Here is a 26308-nt window from a genome sequence, read left to right on the forward strand (position 1 = left end):
TTTAACCTCCAGCTTTCCTTCTGGTGACATATGTGACTCTGAGCTTACCCTTTCCACCACCTTCATACAACTTTCAGAACTGTTAGCTATTCTCACAACATGCTACCATCACCCGTCCATTTCCAAACATTTAAGCTCACCTTAATTGAACATTCTGCTTATAATAAGCAACTGCTCCCCATTCTTTAGGCTCATTCTATATCCTGGTAACTTATATTTCATGTCTATGAGTTTGCATATTATAATTAGTTCGTATCAGTGAGACCCTGCAATATTTGCCTTTATGTGTCTGTCTTATTTCACTCAATATAGTACCCTCAAGGTTTCTTCATCAACTCCTTTAAGACTTTTTTCTTCACACACCATACATTCCATCCTAAGTAAATAATCACTGGTTCCCTGGATAGTCACGTATTTATGTATTCAGCACCATTGCCACTATCTATATAAGGACATCTCCATGTCTTCCACAAAGAAGGAGGAAGAGTCAAAGAAGGCAGAGAGACAAAATAAAGAGAAAAGAGAGAGAAAAAACAAGCAAACAAAACATGACAGCTAGAAAGCGACAAAAGGAAAGACAGCATTAAACTAAAGTAGAATGAAGAGTCAGAAAACATCACCAATGCCAGGAGTCCCATACCCTTCTCCTAAGTCCCCTTGCCTTTGTTATATTAAAGGAAGCATAACACAATGTTTCTGTTAATTATAGTCTCTAGTTTGCATTGATTGTATTTTCCCCCCAATCCCACCCTATTTTTAACACCTTACAATGCTGACATTCTTTTTTTCTACTTTGTGTAAAAACATATTTGTACCTTTTATCACAAGTGTTGAGAACCCTAGGTTTCACTGAGTTATACAGTCCCAGTCTTTATCTTTCCTCTGTCCTTCTGGTGTCCCACATGCTCCTAACCTTCCTCTTTCAACCATACTCACAGTCACCTTTGTTCAGTGTACTTACATTACTGTGCTACTATCTCCCAAAATTGTGTTCCAAACCTCTCACTCCTGTCTTTTCCTTTCTGTCTGCAGTGCTTCCTTTAGTGTTTTCTGTAGAGCAGGTGTCTTGTTCACAAACTGTCATTGTTTGTTTGTCTGAGAATATTTTAAGCTCTCCCTCATATTTGAAGGACAGTTTTGCCAGATAAAGGATTCTTGGTCGGTGCCTTTTTTCTTTCAGTATCTTAAATATATCACCCCACTTCCTTCTTGCCTCCATGGTTTCTATTGAGAAATCCATACATAGTCTTATCAAGCTTCCATTGTATGTGATGGATTGCTTTTCTCTTGTGGCTTTCAGAGTTCTCTCTTTATCTTTGATGTTTGATAATCAGATTAAGTGTCTTGGCGTGGGTCTATTCTGTTTGCTGCATTTCTCGGATCTGTAATTTTATGTTTTTCATAAGAGATGGGAAATTTTCATTGATTATTTCCTCTATTATTGCTTCTGTCCCTTTTCCCTTCTCTTCTCCTTCTGGGACACCAGTGACACATACATTCCTGCTTTTCATTTTGTCCTTAAGTTCCTGGAGACATTGCTTATATTTTTCCATTCTTTTCTCTATCTGTTCTTTTGTGTGTAGGCTTTCAGGTGCATTTTTCTCCAGTTTCTGAGTGTTTTCTTCTGCCTCTTGAGATCTGCTGTTGTATGTTTCCATTGTGTCTTTCATTTCTTGTGTTGTGCTTTTCATTTCCATAGATTCTGCCACTTATTTTTTCAAACTTTGATTTCTTCCTTATGTACACCCAGTGTTTTCATTATATGCTTCATCTCTTTTGCCATATCTTCTCTAAACTTTTTAAATTGATTTAGTATTAATTGTTTAAATTCCTGTTTCTCAGTTGAAGTGTAAGTTTGTTCCTTTGACTGGGCCATAACTTCATTTTTCTTAGTGTAGGTTGTAGTTTTCTGTTGTCTAAGCATCTAGTTTCCTTGATTACCCCAATCAGGTTTTCCCAGAACAGAACGGGCTCAGGTCTCAGCAGGAGGCAATAGAATCAGGTCTCCCTGAGGGTGTCTTAGAAGATTGGTACACCCTGTGAAGCCTCAAGCCACTGTGCTTTTCTGCAGCTCTAGACTGGGGTAAGGAGGTGTGGCCTGTGGCTGTTTTCCCCCAGGCTCTGTGGTCTGTTTCTGAATGGAAGGTGGGTAGCAGAGCTGGGCCCCACCTTTTTCCTCTTAGAGAAGATAGACCTCCTAAGGAGAGGTCGTTAGCATTTCAATGGTCTCTCTCTGCCTGTGCTATCTCCACCCTTGTCTGGGTCAGAGCTCTGGGAACTGAAAATGGCTGAAGTCTTCTCCACTGAGCTAAAACAGGGACAGAAAACCCCCCTTCAGGGCCAGTTCATGGCCACCTTCCAGCTCTCCAAGGTCAATCATCACCAAAAGCTTCTGTCAGCTTGTTGGGGATTTGTATCGAGCAGTCCACACTTGTTAATTAAAACCCCAGTTGGAGCTCAGCTAAGCTATGTTTGCTCGCTCTGAGAGAGCTGCTCTCTAGCTCCATGAGGCTTTGCAGCTTGGGCCATTGGGAGAGGGGGCTCCTGGCTTGGATACGCAGTTTTTACTTACAGATTTCATGCTGCGATCTTGCGCATTCCTCCCAATTCAGGTTGGTGTATGATGAGTGGACAGTCATGTTTGTCTCCCCGCAGTTATTCTAGATTATTTACTAGTTGTTCCTGGTTGTTTATTAATTGCCCCAGGGGTCCAAATTAGCTTCCACTCCTCTCTATGCTGCCATCTTCTTCCATCTCCACCACAAATAATTTTTGAACATTTTCATTACTCCAAAAAAACAAAAGAATAAGAAGAATAAAAATTAAAGTAAAAAAGAACACCCCAAACATCCCATCCCCCGCTCTCCCCCCCATTATTCATTTGCTTTTTTGTCCCCATTTTTCTACTCATCTCTCATTGTGGAAGTCACGCCCTTTGATGAGTCATCAGTCACAGCTGCAGCCAATTGACTGATGATTTAATAAACCAGCCTGTTGGTTTATTAACTAGCCACAAAAATCCTCTCAGCAATTGTTAGGCTGGTGCTTGCTTGACCAAACAGCTGGGTACTATCACCTGGCCAAGTTGACACATGAACACAACCATCACAGGTACCTTCACTGGAGAAAGGCCATTGGTGTCCAGAAAGCCTCTGTTAGCTGGGAAGGCATGTGGCTGGGGGCTGCTTGTTCCCAGGTTGTGTTTCAAAATGGCATTCTCCAAAATATCAGCATCAGCTTTCAACAGCCATCTTAAAATTGTCTCTGTAAGCTGCAGGTGCTCTGCTTTCTTCAAAGTGTCCCTCTTGGCTGTAGCGATTGTGGTCCTTCTGTCTGATCTTATATAGTGCTCTAGTAATTTAATTCAGACCCACCCTCAATGGGTGGGCCAACACCTCCATGGAAATTATCCAATCAGAGTCATCACCCACAGTTGGGTGGGGCGCATCTCCACGGAAACACTCAAAGAATTACAATCTAATTAACACTGATAGGTCTGCCCACACAAGATTACATCAAAGATAATGGTGTTTGGGGGGACATAATTCATTCAAACTGGCACAATGATTGTCTTCAAGAATCAAGGATACTGGGTTGCAGTTCAATAGTCTCAGGTATTTCCTTTTAGCCATTCTAATACACTAATAACTAAAGAATGCCCTCCAGAGTGACCTCTTGGCTCCATTTGAAATCTCTCAGCCACCGAAGCTTTATTTTGTTTCATTTCGCATCCCCCTTTCGGTCAAGAAAATTTGCTCAATCCCACAATGCTGGGTCCAGGCTCAACCCAGGAGCCATGTCCCATGTTGCCAGGGAGATTTACACCCCTGGGAGTCAATACATAGGTCTTTTCTTTAAGTTTTTAAAACATTCAGTTTGCTTAATTTTTGAAATAGCTACAGATTCACATGATTCAAACTCAAAAATATTTTAAGAAAATATACAGTCAAAAATTTCTCTACCCTCCTGCTCCCCCCCCCCCCATTTGCCCATTCCCACTTCCTCAACCCCAGGAAATCACCATTAACAGTTTCTTGTGTGTCTGATGGGAGTTGGTGCTAAATATAGTTTTAGATTTCTGCTTTGTTTAATATTGTTGTGCTTAGCTATTTTAATGGAGGATTTTTTTTTCTTAAAAGAAGAAGTGGAAGTCATGCCTCTTTCTCTTGACTGATACGCAGATTGAACAGTTCAGGAAGCCCTGAGGGTGGGACACCAGCTAGTTCACTTGGTTCCCCGGGAGGGCTGGAGGGAGCTCCTAATGGGAGCTAAGATGCACATCTGCATTAAGAGTGATAGTAAGATCTCATGTTGGAGCCAAACTTTGACAATACATACCCCAAACATATGTTGAAGCGCTGGTAAACCATTTGGAAAAATCACTCTGAAAAATCTGAGGAGCAGGTAGTAGGGTGAGGGCAGGATGAAGTTGTCTCACTTAGGGAAAAACCTAAAGCACAAATAAAGAAATCAGAGTTACAAGTCGGGATGTTAGACTTCGGCTTTGGGGAGTCCAGACAGTGTTGCATTTTTTTGGTGTTTTATTTTTTTCTGATGAACCTTCTCATGAGAGCTGAGCAAATGCTGAGGAGAAAATGGGGAACTCCCATCTGCTCAGCAAACACTGAGGAGAAAATGGGGAACTCCCATGTGCAAATGATAGAGAAAGAGGCTGAATCTCTGTGCATGCTGAGGAAGCCTTCAAACTGATCATTTTGGTTAGAAAAGATAAAACACCTGTATTATTTTATTTTCATTTGCTTTGGAGTTGGACCTACTTAAAAGTTAGAGGTTAATCAGTTCAGTTCATTCAGTAACAAGCATTTATTGTGTTTATGTGCCGGTTTGAATGTATTATGTCCCCCAAACGCCATTATCTTTGATGTAATCTTGTGTGGGCAGATGTTATCAGTGTTGATCAGATTGTAATTCTTTGAGTGTTTCTTTGGAATGTGCCCCACCCAGCTGTGGGTGATGACTCTGATTGGATAATTTCCATGGAGGTGTTGCTCCACCCATTCAGGGTGGGTCTAAACTGATCAGTGGAGCCATATAAATGAGCTGGCAAACAACAGGAAATCAGTGCAGTGCAGCTGTGAGTAACATTTTGAAGAGGAGCTACAGCCAAGAGGGACACTTTGAAGAAAGCACAGTAGCTGCAGATGAGACACAGTTTGAAGACAGTAGTTGAAAGCAGACTCTTGCTCTGGAGAAGCTAACAGAGGACCAATAACCCAAGTGCAACTAAAGTGACAGCTAGTAAGTGGCAGAAATGGGCTCTTGCAGGCTCCTGGTCATGCAGGGTTTTAGGCAGAGGGGGGCATGGTGTGATTTAAATTTTAAGAAAAGATCACTCTTCTAAAATTTCTCTTTAATGATTACTTAAATGATAAAACTGTGTCAGTCTCTGAGATTTCTCTACAGTTCCCTTTGGATCAGATGACCTGACTCTTTAGCATGCAGTCACCTTTTTTGATGACCTAAAGGAGAAAAGTGATTCTCTTCTCCAAAGTCTTATTAGACTACCTGTGCCAGTTTGAATGTATTATGTCCCCCGAAACACCATTATCTTTGATGTAATCTTGTGTGAACAGATGTTTGAATGTTGATTAGATTGTAATTCTTTGAGTGTTCCCATGGAGATGTGACCCACCCAACTGTAGGTGATAACTGTGACAGATAATTTCCATGGAGGTGTGGCCCTGCCCATTCAGCATGGGCCTTGTTTAGTCTACTAGATCACTATATAAGCTCAGATAGAAGGCACGAGCTTGCAACAGCCAAGAGGGACACTTTGAAGTTCGCATAGGAGCTGAGAGAGGAGCTGCAGCTGAGACAGACATTTTGAAGACAGCTGTTGGAAGCTGATGCAGACATTTTGGAGAACGACATTTTGAAGCGCTACCTGGGAGCAGGCAGATGCCAGCCATGTGCCTTCACACCTAACAGAGGTTTTCCAGATGCCGTTGGCCTTTCTCCAGTGAAGGTACTCGATTTCTGATGTGTTACCTTGGACACTTTATGGCCTTAAGACTGTAACTGTGTAACCAAATAAACCCCCTTTTATAAGTCAGTCCATTTCTGGTGTTTTGCATTCCGGCAGCATTAGCAGACCGGAACACTACCAATCACATAATTGGCACTTTTCTACTTTAAAGTTGTTTGTGTACATGTCCTCCCTGTTCCACTAAGTGAAGAGCTTTTGAAGGCAAAAATTTTTCATCCTTAAGGTTCTACCACAAAGCTTTTAGAAGTAGGAGGTATTCAACAGATATTTATTGAAGGAGTAAACGCAGTTCAGATACAGATTTCTGAGTATTTGAGAGGCCAGAGGAATCATGTTTGTGCTGAAGGATTCAGTGTGCCCCCACTCACTACTGTCTCAGCCGCCGCCTCCTTCTCTACACGGTAGAAAAGAGTGGATAATGGAAAGGCGTCCCCTTCTCGAGTCAAGCTTAGCAACTTTTGAACAGGTTCTAAACAGTTGAAATGACTGCATTATTCTCACCAGCATCTTGTTAATCTCCTCTAGTCACACTCAGATTAACGAGGACCCACGTACACAAATAAAATATTCTGGTTTGCTTCTCTGCTCAGCGGAAGATAGGTTTTCTCCTGTTAAACAAATTGGCTGTCTCCTTGAAATTTGCTGCCATGCTTATTCTCAACGAATCTCAGGACTGGGATTCCAAAGGAAATGTTATGAGGAACAAGAAACAGGTTTTAAGGCAGGCGGATTCTACCACTTATTGTGGATGGGTATGACGCAGAAGTCCCAGAGAGCATAACATTTGCTGGTGTCACTATGGGTTGGATTCGTCTCCACACTCCCCGAGACATGTCCCACTGACCCCTTCCACACGCCTCAGGGATCCATGGCTTTCCCTTTGCTGAAAGACCACTGACTTCCCCTTCACCTGCCATTGGTCACCCCGTTCTTCCAGATTGTGCAGCCTTGCCCAGCTTGCCCCTCCTGCAGGCAGAGCTGGATACACCTGCTTGGAGTTGGCAGCAGTTGGTCCTTCATTCTCATCTCATTTTCCACAATAACAGTCTATCTACGCCAAGGGACTGTGTGCTTTCTGAAGGCACAGACTTCTCATGCATTTTCAGATGATCGACACGTTTATTGTAATGACTGAACTCACATTTTAGTTTTAAATAGAATATAACAGGCCTAGAGTCCTCTTCTTTCAAACCCACATTTAAATAACAATAGAGTTTTAGATAAAATGGCTGTATGCCATTTTGCCCAGCAAGTCAAAATCATATATCTATTATGCAGATGGCGCGACTTGACTCATTTGAACTAGAAGTCAAATGACTTCTGATTTCCCTGAAAAGTATATCACAGATTTGTTGATTCAAATCAACAAAAGAATATCACTGCTTTTAATTTTTTAAGACTTTTTCTTTTGGAATGATTTCAAACTTGCAGGGGAAGTTGCAAAATAATACAAAAATAACCGAGAACTCCAATATACACCCTACCCAGATAACAGATTTACCAGCTTTTAACATTTTGCAACTTTTAATATTTTGCAACATTTGCTATATCATTCTATCTTTCTATCCAGTCTATCATGTATCTATTATCTATCTGCTATCTATCATCTGTCTATTTTCTAAACCTTTGAGAGTAGGTTGCATACATCATGCTCCATAGCTATACCACTCAATGCTTCCATGTATATTTCCTAAGAACAAGGATAGACTATTGCTGTTTTTTGTTTTGTTTTGTGTTTTACATCCTCTGCTTGGAGAGCTGGAGGTATTAATTTATGCCACTAGGAGGGTCAATTCATTCACCTGTTAAGAGGCAGTGTGAACAGTGAGGGTTAAAAACCATTGTCCTAGACATTTGTCCCCAGGTTGGCCTGGGCTTTCAGATGGAAGGGAGCTGCTACCTAGAAAACTGTCTCCCCCTCTTCCCCTTAAGCACATACACACACACACTTCTCACACACACACACACAAATGAGGCCATGTGAAGTGTAGAGGAGGGGAACCACCTGGGTTTTAGAGCTGCTGGGTGTGGAGAGGGCAGGAGTCTGCAGAGCTATTCAAATGAAAAACTTTTCAATAAAAACACTTGTGACCAAACAGATTAAGCTTGGCCCTGGTTTGTTCACTTGCTTGACCTGGAAGGTATCTGGGTGCACTTCGTAGCTTACCCATTCAGGCAGGCCCAGAGGGATTCGGGGTGCACAAACCTATCCTTCCCTAGGCACAATGAGGCTCTTGGTAAAGCTGATACAGCTGCAGGTAAAAATAGTGTTCCAGGCCAGAATACTCTTTGCACACTCTGGGTGCAGGAGTATGGGGTTCTGGCCAAATTTTATCCTCGATGGCACCATGTATAGAGGAAAATGCTCAGGTACAGCACCTAGCAAACAGAAGGGTCTCCATAATTGAGCCTTTTCACTCAGCCTTAAGCTGGGGAGACAGGACATGTGAGCTTCTGCAATTAGGATCTGTGATATCATCTGTGAATTTAGTTGGCTCCTACTGGACATGACTTCAGATGATACTATCAGAAATCCATTTAAAAAGGCAGTGTTAGCCTATAAACTTAGGAGTAAGTCCGGATCAAGTGGCCTCTATTCCCGTCACATTTTAGGATTCAAGGACAAGGAGGCATGGTGGTGGGCAATGCTGAAGGAAGAGGGGGTCACATTCTGGCACATATGACCTGCTCACTGGAACAAAACAGCAGATGGGAAGAACAGGATGGCCACGCACATTCACCAAGATGGGCAAGTCGGACAGGGTCCAAGGGCAGGGCAGATGAGGTCCGTGATACGATGGCTCTTGTCCAAACAGCGAGTGACACATAGCAAGAAAGAATTCAGGTGGGTGATGCGAGTCTAGGCAGGGACGCAGGGGACAAGCCTGCTACCCACCTGCAAGTTCGACAGTAAGGAATGGATCTAGCCGCTGGCTTGGGTGTTAGGGCAAAGAGCCAGGGCCACAGCTTCCATGGAGAACCAGGCCATATTCCAGCTGAATTTTTCCCCCTATGTAAGCTTATAAGGGGAATCACTATGGAAACAGCATTCATGTAATAGAAATCTATTTTTCACCTAAATTTTGTGTGACTGCTTTGTTTTGATTTGGAATGCTTTTAGCCTATGATGTGAGGCATACACATCATACACATACCTGATTAGAGCTTTGTCTGAATTCAGGCCCCCAGCCCCGCTGAAATGGGGGAACCTAAAACAGTATCTGATCAGGACAGATCACCACTTGAAAAGTATCACAAGCTTTCTAGTACAATAATTTATAAAGCTATCGCTTGAAGTACTTTCTCTTATAGGAAGAAACACAGCTGAGCTGTCTGACTTGAAGCACAGTGTGCAATGGTGAATTTGATAAAAATAGTGAAGAGGAAATATCCCACTGGCTAAGTGCTGCTTTAGGACTTCTCTCACTCGCTGGACACAACTTCCTGTCTGGTAGCATCCTCTCACTGCTGGGTTAAGGTCTTTTCTTTTTTACAGGTCCTGCTGTCTAGGGCAAATATATTTGCATACTAAATTTATAAACATATTCTAAATTCAAGGCCAGCGGGCAGGCAGAAAGGCAGGCTCCCTTATTACTTATTTTTTACTAATTCAAAGAGCTAAATATGTATAAATATAAAAAATGTCTTTTTTGCCTTTCATTTTTATTAATTCGTCTTTCCCTAAGTTATGGTGCTTTGATCCAGGTAACTATCCAATATTTTATTTAAAAAACCCAGAAAAACCCAGTCCCCTTATATTTTGGAATGTGCGTGGGATGGTGAATTACCCGGGTTGTCTTTAAGGAAGGGGGGGTTTTCTGTCACCTCACCCGGAATTGTCCAGATCATCTCCTCCGTTTTCGGTTTCGGCAGTGGTGGCTTGCTGTTTCTAGCCCTTGTGACGGGGCTGTGGGTCATCCCCTCTTCACGGTTGACCCAGGTCGTCCCCCCCACCCAGCCGCTCCCCGCGCACCCCCTTGCGCCCTCCCACTCGACCCCTTGCTCGGCTGACAGCGGCCTCTAGGACCGCGCGGGAAGCGGGAGCAGGAGGCGGAGCCCACCCGCGACCCCGCCCCCGGCCACGCGCGGGGTAGGGCGGACCCTGGAGTCCCCGGCTGGAGCGCTCGGGAGAGGGGGGCGGAGAGGCGGAGCCCCGGCGGGGGGCGTGGCGCGCGCGCGGGGCGGGCCGGGAGAGAGCACGCGCCGCGCAGCTGTGGACCGCGGGGCATTAGGGCCGCGGCGGAGCCCGCTCGCCGGGAGCGCAGGGCGGGGTGTGTGGCGGGGCTTCGCGGGCAGGCGCGGGCCCCGAGGCAGCGGCTGCGCCCTGCGCCGGGGAGGAGCCGGGGGCGGGAGGCCGAGGCCGGGAGAGCTCGGGTGCCGGCGGCGGCGGCGGCGGCGGCGGCGGCGGCCCAGCGGCGGCAGAGCGGGCTCGGTCCGAGGGCGCGCGGCGGCGGCGGCTCGGGCCCGCCCGGGCTGCGACGAGAGCGAGCGGCCGGGCTCCCTCCTCCCGCGCCCGCCGCCGCTGTGATTGGGTGGAAGATGGCGCTGGGCGGATGGAAATCCTAATGACAGTCTCCAAATTCGCCTCCATCTGTACCATGGTAGGTGCGGCGGGTGGCGCGGGGGCGGCCCGCGGGGCCTGGTGCCGCTGGCCGGGCGGGGGCGGTTGGCCCGCGGCGGGGTGGGGGGCTCGCGGCCGCGAGCGGGGCGGAGGAGCTCGACTGGCGTCCCCGGGGGGCTGCGGGGGCCGACGCGAGCCGGCCGCGGCAGGTGGGCGGCTCCGGGCTTTCGCTCCCGACTGGGGTGCGGGCGGCGGGCGCGGACCCTGGCCGAGGTCGGCGTGGCGCGGCGCTAACAGCCGGGTCTCCATTTTCGAGTGGCCGCGCGCGGAGCGGGGAGTGTCCCCGGTGGGGCGGGGGGTCCGCCGGCTGGAAGGAGGGTCTCGGCGAGGGTGGGGAGAGGCTGGCGGTCCTGCCGGGGCGGAGCACGGAAGTCAAGTGCAGATTTCCTCCCCGCGCCTCCCGCGAGGTGGAGTCCCCCGACCCGGCGCCCGGGGGGAAGAGGTGTGTGTGAAGGGGGAAAGTTGAAATAAGTGCCGTGGACATTTTTCCGTTTTTTACTCTGTCTGACAGCGATGAGCTCTCCGGCTGCCAGCCATGTGTCCAGGTGGCAGTCTTGTCCCCGGGAACCCACATGAATCGTGAAAAGCAGTATTAGCTTTCCTGTCACTTGTTTACTTTAATGCACTAAACACATCTGTGCGTGGCTTGAAGTATTTCTGTGCAGAGACTTGACCGCAAGGGTTATTGTATTTGTTTTATTAGGGCTTTCAAGAAGATTTTAAGGGAAAACTGCTAATGTCTGTTGAAAGTCCCGAATTAAGCAAAATGTGGGTTCGTTTAAAACTTGGTGTTTGGCCATAAGGACTATGGTTTTCCCCATAATGGGACAGAATTTGTTTAATTAGCTCCTTATCATTTATATATGGGATCATGATTATGAGTCATCCTCGAAAATAAGTCTTTGCAAAGTGGTCCTAGTGGCTATATTATTGACGATTTCTGAAATTTTTCCTTCTGTTTCTTGTCTCACTGGCCTTATTCACATGCGCCTGATTACACGTAGGAGATCCCCAAGCAATCCTGAGATCCTGGGGTGGTCAGATTTATATATCTTGGTTTAAGGAGTGGAGAATCAGATCGGAAAGATGCTTTAAAAGCAAGTTCTAGATACACGGCACGCTGAGGAACAGTATAAAAAATGACTGAAATTAGGTGGTCTTAAAATCTACTGCGTTAAAGAAATCATGCTGAAGATTGAATCACTGAAGAATCCATTTCCCCAAATGGATGTTCTTTCTCACGTACAGGTTTTTAGGAAAGTATTGAAGGGAGTATATTAAAACGAATTTTGTAGATTGTTTGGGCATATTTTTAGATATGCCAAATATTATCTTACTTTCCAAAGGAAGGAGATAATTAAGTCTTTTAAAGCTATAACCTTGTGGAATTGCTGAGCTACACATACTGTCTGTCGGGTCAGAGTTCATTGTCAAAGTCTGTGGTTTTGGGAACCGAGGGGTGTGTTACTCTATACTGACTAGTCATTCATTCATTCATTCAATCAAGTACAGAGTGTGTTTGTCACCTCCCAAGGCTAAGGCACTATACTGAGTGCGGGGGCTAGGGCAGTGATAAAGACCGAATCCCTGCTTTCATGGAGCTTATATTCCAGTTGAGGGAGACAAGCAGTATTCAGGTAATCATATTAATATAATATAGGCTGTAATCAGGTTACGAAGAGGAGACATAGAGATTTGCCGGGGTCATGAAGTTAGTACATGGATTCTCATCTCAGGAATGTCAGACACTAAAGCACTCTCTAGGGCTTCCGCCCACGTCCATTAATTGCTTCGGTGTGTGCATGTGGTTGGAAAATACAGAGACATCTGCGCATGGCCGAATGAGATGGTTACAAAAGTAGTATTAAAATTGGGTGGCTCTATATTCATATCTGATGTGCTCCCGAAATACGGTTTCTAAGTATCTTGAAGTAATCTGCAGTCTTATTCTTTAAAGAAAACTGCAGCCTGTCTTGAGAAATACAAAACTGACTGCCGAGTAAAGATTGACCTCTGTGCCTTTGTGGGTATTTTCTTCCCTGGGTTCTGCTTGTCTCTTAAGCAGGCAGCCTTACTTGAGTGATCCTGCCCTGTCCATCTCCACTCTCCATCCCCCACTTAAGCAGTTTCACAGCATTTTTGTAATCTCAGCAACACTTGTCACACTTACTGTGTTGTATTTCTCTTTTCTCCCTCTCAGATTGTGGGGCCTCAGGGGAAGGCTTATCATTTATTTCTCTATCCTTAGTACCCAGGCCAGGTTGATCTAGAGCACTAACCTCTGCATAAAAAAGTTTCCCAGAGTCCATCCTTTCTCCCACCCAAACCTAGGGGAAGTGGGTTTGGTTAATCACCAGTGAGATGGTGGTGGTGGTGGTGGGGCAGTGTGGAGTCCCTGAGAGACGAGGGGAAAATTAGTAGCTGTGAAAATGTTAGGATGAATTGGGATTTTATTCTGTAAATACCAAAGTATGTATACTTTTTTCAGTTGTCAAATAGGGTACTTGGGCAAATCTGTAATACCTAAATTGGGTTAACTCTGTTAAAACAAATCTTCTCAGTTATGTCTTATTCTAGGTCACTTTTGTTTTATGTTTACATGTGGACATTAGAAAACTTTGTTTTTCTGAAGTTAATGTTATAGCCTGACCCAAAGGAGTGATTTTGTTTTGATAGCAATGAAAGATACCTCTAGAAATGCCTCTTTTTTTTTTTTTTGGTCCATGAAATAATCCATCTTCAGTGTCCACGTGATGTTTTTTTTGCCTCTGAGGTAGCTTCAGACTTCAGGGTCTGGCACGGAGTAGCTACCTAATATTTAGCATTGTATCTCATAATAGTGAAATCACAGGGAAAGTGGCAGAACATACAAGAGGGCCTGTGTTTCAAAATTGAAGTGGCAGTTGCAGAGCAGCTTTTGGTGGCCTAGGTCTGGAAAGTGTTAATGTAGGGGGTCATCAGGGCTGTTCAGTTGGGGGTCCTTAGATAACTGTCTCTCCCTATTTGGGTTGAGGGGGAATGATGGTTGGGAAGGGATTGTTGGGGAAGGGCACCAGCCAAAGGGGGGAAGTTCTTGCAGGGGCTGGCGGGATTAGATCATGGGGTGGCCCTGCCCTGGCCCATCTGCAGTCACATGCCCTGAGGTGGATCCTTAGAACAGGGTGTTAATGAGGCCACCGCCTCAAGTTCTGTCCTTGGTGACACCGAGAGGTTTTACTTCCGAGGAAGCCTGTACCCAGCCCAGCACCCTGCACACGGTAGACTTTACACTCTTTGGGAAGGAAAGTCCCAGGGGTAGCTGGCTTTTTGCCTTTTCTTATTGCCCCAAGTCTCAGTGGGATCCAAGAAGCGTGCATGGCCAGCCAGTCCAATTTCTCACCACTCCAGAAAAGAAGAAGAGGGGTGAAAGGCCTCCTTTGCAGGGGATGGGGGGGTGAGGTGGGGTTGGGGGTCTGCTTGTTATGTAGACAGAATAGTGTATTAAATAATAAAATTCCTTGTTCTTTCTCAAGAAATAGGGTGAATAATTCTTTGGTAAATAAAATATTCCATTAATTTATTATTAAAATAGTGCATCTGTGATAGAACATTTAAAATGTGAGCTGCCAGTGTCTTACTTGTCTAATTTTTACTATTTATGTGAACATTAATTTAAGAGGGAAGCAAACCTCAAAAATACAGAGTTTTCTATCATATAAATGGTTGGTTAAATATTGAATGTTGATAAATTATTGAGCATGAGGAGGCTTAAGGGAGAACATTTAGAATAAGTACTACAAAAGTTTTATTTAAGCCTGCTGTTCTTTTATATTTGACTAAAAATACATTTTTGGACATTAATTATATAAGTGTTTCATTCTCGTAGAAAATTTAGAAAGTATGAAAACTAAGCAAGCAAAAAGAAAATTGCTTGTTTATTGCCTGGAACATATATTCTTTGACTTAAAGAAAAAAAATTTAATTGAGCTTATACCCCAGATGTAATTTGATATTCAGTTTTCCCCAGAAATTATTGCCCTGTTAAGTTTACAGTTTGCCCAGGTTCAGGAAAAGGATGGAGAGTTTAATGTTTTAAAATGATCAGCTGGCGAGGTCATTAACCCAGTAAGGCCCCGTAAGAGGGCGTTGACAGGTTATTTGGTGATTATTAGTAAAGGGTAAAGTTCTATAGTTGGTAGAAATGGCTTTATTCTAATCTTAGGCACATGTTAGTTATCGCCAATTAAGGTAAGACCTTTAGGATTTGAAACTGTTAATATACCTAAAAAGTAATAGTTTCAAATACCTTGTTCAACTATGTTGAGTGTGTATAAAGACTGTGGCCTTATTTTTTGGTCTTATTTTATATCACATACATTTGCTTACCTTCTAGTGGCTTTCTCTCCCCACCTTTGACTAATACATTTTTTTAACTTTTTATTTTGAAATAATTTCAAACTTATAGCACATTTGTAAAAATAATACAAAACCCATACAGAGAGGTCCCGCATGTCCCCCATACCCAGATCCACTGATTTTAACAATTTGCCACATTTACACTCTCTCCCTCCATCTCCCTCTCCCTCCCTCCCTCACTCCCTCCCTCTCCCCCACCTCTCTCTTTCTCTCCTGTCTCTTTTTCTGAACATTGGAGAGTAGGCTGTATATGTCATACTCCTTGAACATGTAATACTTCCATGTACATTTCCTAAGAACAAGAATATTCACTCATATATAACCATCTTAAGTGCATTTATCAAGTTCAAGAAGTTTAACATTGATATAAAGCTTACTTACAGTCTATATTCCAGTTTTTCCATATGTCCTAATAATGTCCTTTTGAGCGTTTTCTCCACCATTATTAGATCCCACCTAGGATCTTGTATTGCATTTAATTGCCATTGTCTCTTTAGTTTCTCTTTAGCTAATCTTTTTATAATAGATCTCAAAGCTGGTTAATTATCTACCCTACCTCTTCCGTATTGGCCGATTATCAGCTAGACTTCATCACAGCTTGTCTTGTTGTCTTACTTGATTCTAGACTTTTGACCAAGTCCTCAAGGATTATCTTCACCTCCGTTTTGTCACTTACTGAGTTCCTTTCTTCCTGCCTTTAAAGCTTTATTTATTCCAGCTCTCCTGAAACTTTTACTGTGTCAGGAAAGATGATTTAATTATTTATGTACTTTGTGTAATTCTTTTCCAAAAGCTTTAATTTTTCAGGTTTAAATAATCTAATTTTGTCTTGGTTTCTCTTTCAGTAGCCCTATTCCAAAAACTTAAAACAGTGTTTTTTATGTATCCTGCAGTATAGTGTATTAAAAAGAGCACTTGGATCTGAAGGTGAATTCTAGCCCAGGCTTTGACATTTAGGTCAGCATGTAGGTGAAAGTCTTAAAACTTTGTGTGATTTTTCTCATCTGTAAGATAAAGAGATTGGACTCAACAATCTTCAATAAAATATTCCTTATATGTTTGTTTCTTTCTAGATCTAAAATTCCATATTCTCTGATCATTTGGAAGTTTATAAGTGATTGTTGATATCATCATCATCATCATCAGAGTTAATTATGTTCTAGATACTATAAGGAGCATGAAATTAGACATATGAATTATGCCTAGTTTCTCAGTTTCCAGTTTTTTTAATGTGATAGAATTTATGGAAAACTACAGTCCAAAGTACATACTTTTTCTTCCTTTTAGAGCATTTATCTATTCATTAACATAGTTATTTACTCATTTTTAATATTTTTTCTGTGCCAGTATTAATTAAAAAGAAGTTTGAATTGGTTGCTTCTTTTATGAGTCCACATTTGTTTCCCTAGCTGTGAGTATAACCTTGATCAGGTTATGTCTTTGGGGCACGGTTTCCTCATCTGGAAGTGGAGATGGTCAGACCTAGTCCCTGGGGCTCTCCAACAGCACCTGGCCCCTACCTGGGCTCCTCCTGGCCCCGCCCCTCACTCTGCAGGTGTTGGCTGGTGGCATTATCATGACCCTCCCAGAGTGGTTGACGCTCTTGGTGAGGGGAGGTGGGCTTGTGGCATTCCTCATCTATCTGTTAGTTCAGTGAACACTACTGACTGACATTGGATTTGTTTAAGGAAATATATGTATTTCACTTCATTTTCATCTCAAGAAACATTTGCTTATTAATAGTTATGTCCCTAAGAAGGCATACATTTATTTTGAAATAAAGTGGGCTTGAATTATATTACAATTATATTACAAAATAAGAATGTGGATTGTCTTTACCTGTTTAACTAAGTTGTAGAAAAAATTTTTATTTCTTTTGTTTGGGGACAAAAATGACTGGTTTAATTTGTGATTATAAGTTATGTGTTTTTTAAGTTTACATAGTTTGAGAAAACTACTCACAGAAGAAAAATCGAACCTTACTGTTTTACACTAAAAAACATCCAAACTTTATGTCGAGGTGTGTTTTAACGTCAGCATAAGGCCTTATTCCTCTTCACATTTTACCTAATGTGTATTTTGAAATGGTGTGTGAACTGTTCTTAGTAAACACTGGGGCCATATTATTACATGTCATTCCCTTATGCCCCTGTCCTTTTGTGGAATAACATCTGTGGCCCTGCAATGTAACTACCCAACCCGCTTTTAGATATCTTGTCTAAAACCTGCCCTCTCCCATCTCATGCTCTGAAAGAAGATTAATTAAATATCAGGAAATTACTTTAAGGTGTTTGAAGAGAAGTGTAAATACTAGATATTATGAAGAGTTATGGGTTGCAGAGTTGAAAACACTCAGTCAGTACCCAGGATTGTTGGAAATGCCTGGACATAAGAATTGGATCATTTAAAAACCGTATACACAGCACTTGTATTAGAAGAGGATGAAAGAGACATATCTGTAAATAATTTGTTTTAAAGAAAAACGGTTGTTTTTGCCTTGTTTCACAAAAGTACTTGGTCAAGAAGAATTTTTTTTTTATTTTATAAATGCCAGATGCAGAATAGTGTGTAAAGTGCAATATATTTGATATAGAATCTGATTGTGGGAAGTGTCATAGTTCTTCATAATTCTCTGTGCTCACTGGCTTATGCTTCTCTGTTGCTTCCTTATAAGGAAGACCATTAGCTTTGTCTAAAAATTGTGTAGTGTCTAAAGAAGTGATTGTATGAGCTTGCTAGGCTCTTCATCTCCAGTAATCTACATGTCTAAATCTACATGAAATAAAAATTTATTTCCAACTTAAAACAACGAATGGATGTTGATTTCAGTAGTAAGTAACAGATGTTCCTACTGGAATGTTTCAAAGGTACAGGAACCACCGTGCATTACCTGCTTGTGAGTAGTAGTTTAATTCATAGCGTCTGTTAGTGGAAGTCGGGTATTGCTCTTTGATTTTGTTTTACAGATGAGTGACCTCATTGGCCTTCTGCCTGACAATGATAGAATGTTTTTCATGGGGGGCAGGGAGGAGGATTTTTTTTCCCCAAAGCTAATGTGGCTTTTTTGTTGTTGTTGGTTAAGAGTGCCTTTTCTCCACTAAGTACTTCCAGGAGGTCATAATGGAGACCTCCGTGGTTTCAAGGAGTGTGCTGGTTCTGGGAATACAGAGGTGACTGTAACAAGCTCTGGTCCTGTAGAGCTTCCCATTTAGTGTGCCCTGTGCCCTGAGTGGGTTAAATTGGTGCTGGGAAAGTAATCCTCTTGGCTCTAGGGCACCCAGGTGGTATCTCAATTGACCAAAGACCCTCTACCAGTCCCATCTCTGAGAGAGCAGCATTATCTGTTTTGTCTCATGGGCTCTACCGATAATTTTTCTATGTGTGCCCTGGTCAGAAAAAGGCTGGGCTCCAGCTCTGCTTACCTAGTGTGGATAGAGGATAGACATACAAAATAAGTCAGTGTGATGAGTGTTTTTCCTGTTAGTATAGTAGGAATGGTAGGTGTATGTGGGGGAGGATGGTTATTTCTTCCTGGGAGAGTGGAGTGCTTCAGGAAGAAGCTGCGTAGAAGAGGCTTGAACCTTGACAAATGAGTGGTTATTTACTGTATGGGCAGAAAGAGATGGGATTCCAGATGTAAGCAAAGGTACAGGGTCATGGAATAATGTGTTACTTTCAGGATGAGCAGATGATTTGGTGTGGAAGGGGCCAGATCAAAAATACCAAGAGAGTTTACCAACCATGTACTCTTACGGAAATAAATAATCATGAAAATATGTATTTAGCCCGAGGAAATATAAGTCCTGAGGAAAAGTGTGGGGACATAAGAGACATTGATAGGCACAGGAATTAATTAAAACATGTCAGTAAATCTAATTTCATTGATTGTTAAACGTTAACTTGTAGGTTTTTTTTTTAAAATAAAGATAAGAAAACAATAGCAACATGGGGTGGGGTAGAAGGACTATTCATGAGGCAGTTAAAACCCATTAAGGATCTTTTTCTTTTCAGAAGTAAAAAAAAAAAGAGAGAGAATTTAAAGTTACATGTGCATGTTTAAAAATTAAGGTTAAATACATACCCACACACAAAGTGCATTTTCTTGCTTCCAAACAAGCAGAAGTTTGAACTTTATCACTGAAATGTGGGAGGCAGAAAATAGGAAGAACACGACACAAAGAAAAAGAATGATAGTAGAAGACCAAAATAAGGAGGAAGAAGAAGCTCTGTTCAGGCATTACGTACCTGTAGAGCTACCACGGAGGTCTCCATTACGACCTCTTGGAAGTACTTAGTGGAGAAAAGGCACTCTTTGGCAATAACAACAAAAAAGCCACATTAGCTTTGGGAAAAAATTTCGTATTAAACGAAAGCCGTCAGACAAAAAACAGAATTTTGCTAAATCAGGAAACCTATGTAAATGTATGCACATAAACATATAATGTCTTATGTAATATTAATAGTTTCTAGTATATAAAGAATTTTCATGGGGAATATAAATGTATGCACGATTAAGCATAGAACGTTTGTGTTGTCTTTACTTTTATGGTTGTGTGCCAAGTGTAAAATGTTGTTATAAGTTTAAAATGCTTTGTACTGATGATGCATGGGGGAGTAAATGTGTTGAAATCAGGGGATAGTTTAATGAGAGTTTCAGCTTTGGGAGTTGATGGCTTCTTTCCTGAATGCCCCGGGAAGCTGGTGCTTTATTTCTGACTTACAAGGCCAGTGTAATATGGTATACTACAGGGACTGTTACAATTTTATTAGGTTGTTCTCAGTTAGCCCAGCAAAGGGTATTAAGATGAGAATAGAGAAGTATACGATTGATGCTAGTTGGCCAATAATGGTGAATGGATGTTCACCTGGTTGGTCTCCAATTCATGTTAGTACTGGCAGATCGACTACTGGAATTCAGAACAGGTATTGACTAATGGGTCAGACTATAAGGCTTCGTTGTTTTGCTGTGATATATGGGAATAATTATTAGGATTAGGATGGAGCAAATAAAGGCTAAGACTCCTCCTAGTTAGCGATGGTGCCTCAAATAGCATAAGCAAAAAGGAAGTACCCTTCTGGTTTGATGAAGAGTGGTGTATTGAGTGGGTTTGCTGGGATGTAGTTATCGGGGTTTCCTAGATGATCTGGGGAGAACAGGACTAATATTAGAAGGACTAGGATTATATGGAATAAGCCTAGGATGTCTTTAATAGTGTAGTAAGGGTGGAGTGGGATTTTGTGAGTGTCGGATGAGATGCTTAGAGAGCTGTTTGATCCTGTCTCTTGGAGGAATGGGAGGTGTGTGATTACAAGGGCTAGTACAGTAAATGGGAGAATGAAGTGGAAAGCAAAGAAGTGTGTCAGGGTGGCCTATCGACTGAGAAGCTTCCTCAGATTCATTCTACTTAGTCTGTCCCAGTGTATGGGGTGGATGTTGTAGGTTTGTAATTACTGTGGCTCCTCAGAATGATATTTGACCTCATGGGAGAACGTAGCCTATGAATGCTGCTGCTATGACCGTGAATAGAAAAGTGGTTCCAATGTTTCAGGTTTCTAGATAAGAATAAGAGCTATAGTTTAGGTCACAACCTATGGGAAGATAAAGGCATACAGAAAATATTGATGCTCTGTTGGCATGGAGGTGGTGGATGATTCAGCCATAATTCACGTCTTGACAGATGTGGGTGACAGATGAAAAAGCGGTTAATGTATCAGATGTGTCGTGTATTGCTAGGAATAGGCCTGTTGGGATTTGGATAATTAGGCATACTGCTAGGAGTGATCTGAAGTTCACCATGCTGAAATGTTTGAGGGTGGGTAAATCAATAAATGAAAGAGTAATGCTTTTGAATACTGTTGAAATCTCACAGTAGGTCAGGAATAAAAGTTTCACTAGAAGGCTCCGATTTAGATAAATTTATTGTTGATAACTCTAGAGTGAATTATTAAGGAGACTTAGGCTATTTGCATACCTTTTTGGTTGATATCCAAGTTAACAAGGCCCTCTACAAATGTTATTTGGTGCTGTCACATGGAGAAGGCTGAACTGAATAGGTGTGATCCAGTTGAGAAATGTAATTTAATGACAAAACATTTGTAAAACCTCCATAATTACATAAGCTGGTGGACGTGGAATAGTGTTTGGTAATGTTGGTTATCTTATTTTCCTTCTATTATGTTATTTTTTTTTGGAAACAATCTATGTTTAATACTGACTCTGAAATATCATAATATGTTTACTCTTAGAAACAGAGTGGTGGATATGCCTTTGTGTTTAGTAGTTTAGTAATTAATGAATTGTTTTGAACAACTATAAAATGAGGAATTTAAAAGTGAACTAAAATACTCAGGTTTAACAGGTGTGTTTTTAGAGTAATATGACGTGTGATTAACTTGGAAATAGTAGTTTCTTTTAATTCTGCATTTTAAAAAAGTTTATTTTTAATAAACCACTTATTTTAAAAAGTGGAAAAAAAAAAAACCCATCTCCTACAAGGAGAAGGAGAGGCAACCCTTTCCCCAGAGGTAATCACTATTAAGACGGTTTTGTGTGTGTGTTGCCAGACACTGCTTGTGCATATACGAACATATGGTATTAAAGCGGAGTGCGGCATGGTGGTCGTGAAAAAATACTTCCTAAGTGACGTGTACTTACTATTACATCACATTAGGCATGTAGTATCTTGTCTCTCTTTGTGATGCTGGATCAGTGGGTTCAGGTGTTATCAGCCTGACTCTTCTAAAGTAGCCTTTTAATTTCTTACTGATTTTTTTCACCATATTTAAAAAAAAATTTTTAGTGGTTGCTCTAGGGTTTAACATATATGTTAACTTCTCAGGATCAGCTTCATATTTTTACTACCTCAAATTCAGTGATATACTCTTATATAGCTCTATTCCCTTTTCCTCCTTATTGTGGTATTATTTTTATATGTAGTATATCTACTCACCTCAAGGAACCCCATCCATATATTGTTATAACTGTTACTTTACCTTCTGTAGTCATTTCTTTAGACCATTGCAGCTTTGCCCCCATCTACCTCCTTTGTGCTATTTTGGGTGAATATATTACTTTTATATTACATTTCTATAGGTCATAGGCCCATTATATACATATTGTTTTTTAAAGTTGCTTTTTAAATCAGTTAAGAGAAGACAGGAGAAAAAACATGCGTGTTCAGTGCCTTTTTTAATTACATGGATTATCTTTATTCATGTGCTTTGTTTGTGTGGGTTTGAATTACTCTCTGGGGTTACGTATTTCAGCCCGAAGAAACTTCCTTTAGTATTTTTTGTATTTAGTATTTCTTGTATTATTTCTGCTAGCAAGAAATTTTCTGTTTTTTGTTTTGTTTTTTTTTTTTTTTTTTTTTTTTTTTTCCTTTTCCTTTTTCTTTTCCCCGGGGAAAGGCTTTAATTCACCATTACTTGCTGGATTCTGGGATTCTTGGTTGGCAGTTTTTTCTTTGAAGACTGAACTTATGATCCCACTGCTTCTGGTTCCATGGTTTCTGCTGAGAAGTCAGCTGCTGATCTTATTGGAGCTCCCTTGTAAGTGAAGTGTCATTTTTCTCTTGTAGCTTTCAAGGTTTTCTCATCTTTGATTTTCAGCATTTTTACTATGATTTGTCTGTTTTTGGGTCTCTCTGCATTTTTGACCTCATATTCTTAAATTCTGCTTTATATTAAATGTCCATAACCTTTCTTTTGGACATACTGCTTTTTAAAAAAATTTTGTCATTTCAGACATACTGCTTTTTAAAAAAATTTTGTCATTTCAGTTATGTTATAGTATAATGTATCAGCTTGGTAAGCCTGATATTTAGATTAATTCAGAATTGTTATAACTCAACTGAGAATATGTTAGTATGGTTAAATTCTTATCAAAATCATAAACATTCTCATAGATACTTGTGAGAAAATTGGAGGCAAACTAAAAAAATTGCTGTAGTGGTGACATGAATTCCTTTCATGAATTGTGTGCTCTTGAGCCTTTAGTTTAGCTTAAATGTAAATTTATTCTACAAATAGAATTGTTCAAGGCTGGCACTCAGGAAAGACAGTGGACTTGAGGCTGTCCAGCTGCATGGAGTTTATAGGATGGAGTAAAGGAACATTGCCATCTTCAATCCTTTCATAAACCAGATAGGAAATAAAGGAACGATACTTTTTCAAGGGGACTGGCAATTGGTTTATTTAGGTATCTTTTAAACTAACTAGTTCAAATATTTCTAAAACCAGTTTGAAATCAGCATTGATGCTCTAAAGTGGTGGAACTTTTATAGTCTTCTGCATTGATCTTTTTCTGGAAGTGGATGTTGAAAACCAGTTGCTTGATTCTTTCTTCCTCCTAACTATCCACTCTCCAATCTCACAGCTTTTTACCCCCCTTTGCAGTATTTGCTTCTAGTTACATGGATATTTGTAAAGAGATTTTTATCATTTTATTCTTATAAAAGGAATAAATGTCTGCAATGGACACAACAGTGTAAAGAAGAAACTGAACGTTGCCTGTAATCCGTTACTCAGTTACCAGTCATTGGTAACATCTTTGGGTATGTCCTTTTAGTCTTTCCTATGCATGGCAAGCATGATTTTAAAAACAAAATTTGGATCATTAGATCTTTGTTTGAAAGTATGTTGTTGGATAATTTGAGTTAACTATATAAATAGTACTGCTTTCAAAATCAGAATGTTTATGTGTCTCCTTCCATTTTAGGGACCAAGACATTTATTTCCATTGTTTCTGATTTTCTCTGTTCAAAAACAATTAGTTTTAGAGTATTGGAGTTGTAAGGGACCTTAGGACCAGTAACCCTTTAGAGTGACGAGTAAGTACTGCTGGGGAACTAAATTGGCGATTATAATATTTAACAGTGATGAGCAGGTTCTAAACTTCAGTTCCTTCAGCATAGTCATTGAGGTGTTGAGGGAACTGGTTTGAGTTTGCTATTATTAATTTGTCCTTCCTTCTGGAAAGCTACCAAACTGGAATAACAAGCATTGGAAGAAAATGGTTTTGCAGGAAATCTTCGACTAACAAGCAGAAATCTTTGATTTCCAAAGATTTTTTTTTAAGTAACTTGTTTGGCAGTTCATTACTAATTTCCCCATAGAAACAACATTTAAGTACAGTTCCTCAGCTAAATGGACCAGGTGCATTTTAGCATTGTTTTTACTATTGCTCTGCTACATTATAGTAAAAAGTTCATCTTCAGAGCTGCTGTTGCCACATAGAAGACAGTGAGGCTCAGAATTCTATGTCATTGCCACCTCCCATTCTTTAAGAATGAAACTCTCTGGGATACATTTTATACTCTTAGTTAATTGAGGAGAACTTACCTTTTGGGATGGTAGGGAGAGTGGGTGTAGCAAAGTAAAGTGGGAGCTCTGTGTTTGTTCTAGTTTGCTAATGCTGCCAGAGTGCAAAACATCAGAAATGGATTGGCTTTTATAAAAAGGGGGTTTATTTGGCTACACAGTTACAGTCTTAAGGCCATAAAGCGTCCAAGGTAATCAGGTACCTTCACTGGAGGATGGCCAATGGTGTCCGGAAAACCTCTTTTAGCTGGGAAGGCACGTGGCTGGCATCTGCTCCGAAGTTCTGGTTTCGAAATGGCTTTCTCCCTGGACTTTCCTCTCTAGCAAGCTTGCTCCTCTTCAAAACGTCACTCACAGCTGCACTGAGTTCCTTCTCTTTGAGTCAGCTCATTTATATGGCTCCACTGATCAAGGCCCACCCTGAATGGGTGGGGCCATGCCTCCATGGGAATATCTCATCAGAGTCATCACCCTCAGCTGGGTGGGGCACATTCCAAGCAAATCTAATCAGCACCAAAATGTCTGCCCCACAAGACTGCATCAAAGATAATGGTGTTTGGGGGACACAATACATTCAAACTGGCACATTCCACCCCCTGGACCCCAAAATGACATTATCTTTCCAAATACAAAATACATTCATTCCATCACAATATCACAAAAACTTAAATCATTTCAGTAACAAAAGTTAAGTACAAGATCCTATCAAAATCAGTTACAGGTGTGGTGGGTCCTAAGGCATAATTCTCCTTTAGCTTTGGATCTGTGGACTTAGAACAAGTTATATGCTTCCAATATACAAAGGAGGGACATTCATAGGATAAACATTCCCATTGCCATATGGAGAAAGAGTAAGGAAAACAGGGTTAACAGGACCAAAACAGTTCCTAAAACCCGCAGGACTAACTCCATTAGATTTCAAAGTCTGAGAGTCATTAACAGAACGAGGTTGCATCCTTGGGGCTTGAGAGAGCGGGAGTCTAACCCTTCCTAAGGGCCTTTGTGGCAGCCCTTTCCTCTCCAAACGCTTGGGTGAGTGCTCCAACATATTCACACATTGGGGAGACCACCTTCTCGGCCCCATCCTCCTCAAATATCGGGGCAGCTCCCAGATTCCCTTCCATCTCTGGGGCACACACTCAACCCCTTCAGAACAGTGTGGTGGCAGCCAGACTCTCCCCAATTCCCTTGGAATGTGCTCCACCCTCTTTGGGGCTTGGGGTGGCAAGACATTTCCTGAGCATCGAGGCGGAAGGCCCGCCCTCGACCTCCAGGGCAAACTCACCCTTTCCATGCATGTGGGCTGCTCCGCTCTCCCAGCCCTAAACCTCTTGACTCCAGACCTCAATCTCCATGTCTCTGTCTTTGAAGAAATTTTTCCTTCAGTTTGTTCCTTGTCTGTCTTCTCCCGTCCAGACTGGCAATGGCTCTATCTGTAAAGATCTCGCAAAAATTCTGTTGGCTTCGCATGAAGCATGCACGGGTCAAAGCCATCAGACAATAGGACCTTCCACAAATCCTTTCTGGAAAATTCTATCTCCAATCTTGGCTTGTACTGAAATGGCGGCTGGGTTCCATGTTTGGTTACATCCTCACATTGGGCTGTAGCTTGTGGGATTCCACCCCCTGGAAGCCTGTAATTTTCCAAGCCATCAGCTTCTGGTTTCTTTGAACCCAAGAGTTTAGTTCTAAGTTTATCTCTCTCCGCTCGCATTTTACTATAAGCTGCAAGGAGAAGCCAGGGTACATCCTCTACACGTAGTCTGGAGGTCTCCTCAGCTGAGTATTCCAGGTTGTCACTTTCAAATTCTTCCTTCCATCTGACACCAGGACTGAATTTTGCGAAATTCTCTGCCACTTTAAAACAAGGATCACCTCTCTTCCATTTCACAAAAACACAGTCTCTTCAAAGCAGTTTAGGCCTTTTCTATCAAGCTTCTCACAATTCTTCCAGAATCTTCCCC

At 41.7% G+C, this 26308-nt stretch overlaps 1 protein-coding gene across 1 annotated transcript in view; it reads left to right on the plus strand.

The window, feature by feature from the left end:
- The first annotated feature begins 10403 nt into the window (after positions 1–10403).
- USP12 (ubiquitin specific peptidase 12) overlaps positions 10404–26308 on the plus strand; it is a 100311-nt gene continuing 84406 nt past the window's right edge. Inside the window, exon 1 of the mRNA XM_037800091.1 lies at positions 10404–10608. Coding sequence (XP_037656019.1) covers positions 10561–10608 — 48 coding nt within the window. The 5' untranslated portion in view covers positions 10404–10560. The remainder of the gene's footprint in view (positions 10609–26308) is intronic.

This window comes from Choloepus didactylus, chromosome 12 (assembly GCF_015220235.1).
Source record: "Choloepus didactylus isolate mChoDid1 chromosome 12, mChoDid1.pri, whole genome shotgun sequence".
NCBI lineage: Eukaryota > Metazoa > Chordata > Mammalia > Pilosa > Megalonychidae > Choloepus > Choloepus didactylus.